The 3,505-nt window shown below is 32.4% G+C and overlaps 1 protein-coding gene across 4 annotated transcripts in view; it reads right to left on the reverse strand.

Moving 5' to 3' along the window:
• The window catches only part of LOC106461885 (protein O-linked-mannose beta-1,2-N-acetylglucosaminyltransferase 1-like), a 91,811-nt gene that overhangs the window by 26,668 nt on the left and 61,638 nt on the right, over positions 1-3,505 (reverse strand). For all 4 annotated transcript variants that reach the window (XM_022388964.1, XM_013921751.2, XM_022388962.1 and 1 more), the window contains one exon: positions 2,372-2,437. In XM_022388964.1, the coding sequence (XP_022244672.1) occupies positions 2,372-2,437 (66 nt within the window). The remainder of the gene's footprint in view (positions 1-2,371; positions 2,438-3,505) is intronic.

The following is a 3,505-nucleotide window of genomic DNA, read 5'->3' on the forward strand; positions in this document are numbered from 1 at the left end:
GAAAAAGAAAAAAAAAAGACTTGGTTAGCGCCACTGGTTATGCATTTTGTTGACTTTAGGTGTTGGAATAAGTTAGCAAATTGGATAGAAGAGTAGCTAGATGGAAGAAAGCAGAGGGTTGTTACAAATGGAGTTCAGTCAAACTGGATTAATGTCACAAGTGGGGTATCTCAGGGCTCAGTCTTAGGACCTTTGCTCTTTTTGATTTACATCAATGACATAGATGAAGGGATAGTCAATAAATTACTTAAATTTGCAGATGATTTTAAGGTCTTGGGTATTGCTAGCTGTGAAGAGGATACTGCTGATTTACAAAAGGATTTAGATCATTTAGTGTGTTAGGTAAATAAATGGTAGATGGGTTTTAATTATAATAAATGCAAGATAATGCAAGTGGGCTATCATAATTTGAATTATAATTTGGATGGGAATAACCTTAATAGTGTTATGAAGGAAAGGGATCTTGGTGTAACAGTCAATCAGTCTCTAAAGCCATCCAAGCAGTGTGCTGTTCCTAGTGGCAAATAGGATTTTAGGTTGTATCTATAGAAATACTGAATACAAGTCTACAGAGGTCATATTTTCATTGTACAAGTCACTGGTTAGGCCAAATTTGGAATACTGTGTTCAGTCTTGGGCTCCTTACCTGGGGAAGGACATTGAATTGTTGGAAACAGTTCAGAGAAGGGTTACTAGAATGGTGCCTGGGATGGAGGGGTTGCCATACAATGAGAGGCTGAAATCTCTCAAATTGTTTTCTTTTGAAAAAAAAAAGTTATGGGAGATCTTATTGAGGTGTTTAAGATTGTAAAGGGAATTGATAATGTTGATGTATCACATTTTTTCATACTTAACAATGAGAATAGTAAGACTAGGGGACACAAATATAAATTTTGGGAAGGTAGAAGTCATCTTCAGCTAAAACGATTTCATTTTTCTAACAGGGTGGTTGGCCTTAGGAATGGGTTGCCTTCAGATGTTATAGAGGCAGTGAATTTAAGAAAAAGCTTGATACGTATATGAATGAAAAAGGCTGGTTTTTATTTATTTTTTTTTAATCATTTGAATTTAGTTTTGAAGATGGAACAGCCGAGATGGACCAATAGGTACCATGTTGTCCCAAAATATTATGTTATAAGATGTCTAACTATGATTATTAGAAATATTTCATTATTTTTCTGTCAATTTCAATAACAGAACTATTTTAGTTAGGGTACAGTAATTATATTTTTGGTCTATGATTCTAAAACTCAAGCTGTTACTTGAGTGGTTTAAAGTACAATTTTTATGTAATAGTAGTATATGGAGAAAGTTGTATTAATATGGATTAGATATGCAATAACAATGTGATTAATGAAACAATTTTTATATGATTATAATGACATTTGTAAAAATATTGAGCATAGCCTAACATCTTTTTTTGGTGTCAGTTAGTTTCTATTACTTATCACAATGGTGTAAGCAGAAAACATGCCAGAATTGGAGAAATTATGACCAAAGTCTATAAATAATTAAATAAATGTTAGTCAAAAATTTTTAAAGATTGAAACTTAATTAAAAGATTAACCAAATTTCTAAGAATGTTCTCTAAAAAAAGAAAAAAGAAAATCTTCACTGTTTAACTAAGCATCTTAACATTCTTTGGTGCATATAATGTTGTCTGAACACATGCATAGCTATGGAGCTAGATTTGAATCATCACATAAAAAGTTATGTGAGAATGGATATTATATGATAAAGTTCATGTAGAGACTTTTAAAGATTCTTCTGTGCCAACTTCAAGATCTGGCTGCTTCCAAGTTTTTGTCATGTTATGATGTATTATTGAATTCTGTATTATGAAGCATTACAAGTCAATTATTGTTCCATTTAGTCTAGGTAAAAGTGAACATCATACAGTGAATGAAGAATGAGGTGTCAGAATCTGACACAATATAAAACAATGTCACAGTACACACACAAATATATGTTTGTGTGTGAACTGAGAACCCAGGTCTATGACATTATCTGTATTATGTATCAGGATAGTTAAGACATCGATCCCATTCAGGGCTTGAACCCATGCAGGAAGAATGCAAGGTTCAGAGGCTGGTGCTCTACCGACTGAACTACACGGCTCAAGTCCCATGCGTATCATCTCCACTCTGATTGTTACAACAGCTATGAAGCTGTAGGAAGTAAATATTGATTCTCATTAATTTCTATGAAATAAATCAGCATTGTTCCAAATAAAATCATCTATGTACAGATCTCTCATTAGAATGTGCACATACACTTGTTTTAAGTATATGAAGCAAACAAGCTGTGATTCTTGTATGTAAAGCCTGCTATAAAACTGATAGAAAAGAAACCAAAACCATATACTACTTACAGTCGCTTGATTCAGTACCAGAACATGAATTCCTCTTCCTTTATTATCTTCAGCATCCTCTAGAATCTATACCAAATGATTAAAAAAAAAAAAAACATAGCAAAATTACCTTACGATGAAATTCAAGAGCATCAAAATTCGAATCTTAGGTTGAATTTGCATACAAATTTATGTTACAATAAAAACTAAAAAAGGCAAAAATTTCTATTAATACAAAGTGTGCATGAAAAATTACATTTTGAAGAACTTCAAAAAATTATATACTGTATTTTTCTATCACTATCTATCAATCTATCTTACTTTTTGTTATACAACACATACTTATAGAATATAAGTATTGGAAATTATTTTGGAAAAAGTGAATAAAATGAGTATGAAATGCAAATATTATTGGATTAATTCCTCTTTAAGGTATCAATATAAGCTGCATCAAAATTGAATCATGTGTTCATAGCTTACAATGTGATTGGCTGTCATTCAATCAAATAAACAGTAGAACATGATTCCCAACAGTATTGTAGAGAATGTACTCATAGCTGCTAGGACAGAAATGCCAAATGCTAAATGTAGAGAATTTTTGGCTGGTGATGGTTACACAACAGATTAGGCAAAAGTTCATGTTTCAGTAGGAGCTATATAAAAAACTCTAGAGATGGCATGTGAAACTAGTATGATTGATAACAGAAGTGGTCGAGGTAGAAAACCCAAACTCTTCAAAAGTGATATTATGTAAATAAGGGTATGTTCTGTACATAACGCTCAACAATACAGTAGGGATATTGCTAGTGACCATGTATAAGTACAGGTGAGGATGTTACTTTGAGAATGGTAATGTACACATTAGCACAAAGTGGCTTCAATGAATAGCTACTCAAAAACCACTGCTTAGAGTAAATAAAAAAAACAAAAGGCTGATGTAGACATCAGACTTCAAACAATGGATAAGATTAATACAAATTTGTCTTGTTTACAAACAAACAGCAGTAGTTTGTTAGATGGCAAAGAGGAGAGTGGTATCAAAGTCAGCCTACAACATATACAGTGAAATATATGAGTTTGTTGGTTTGTTTTTGAATTTTGTGCAAAGCTACACGAGGGCTATCTGCACTAGCCGTCCCTAATTTAGCAGTATAA

Source organism: Limulus polyphemus, unplaced genomic scaffold (assembly GCF_000517525.1).
Source record: "Limulus polyphemus unplaced genomic scaffold, Limulus_polyphemus-2.1.2 Scaffold1052, whole genome shotgun sequence".
NCBI classification, from domain to species: domain Eukaryota; kingdom Metazoa; phylum Arthropoda; class Merostomata; order Xiphosura; family Limulidae; genus Limulus; species Limulus polyphemus.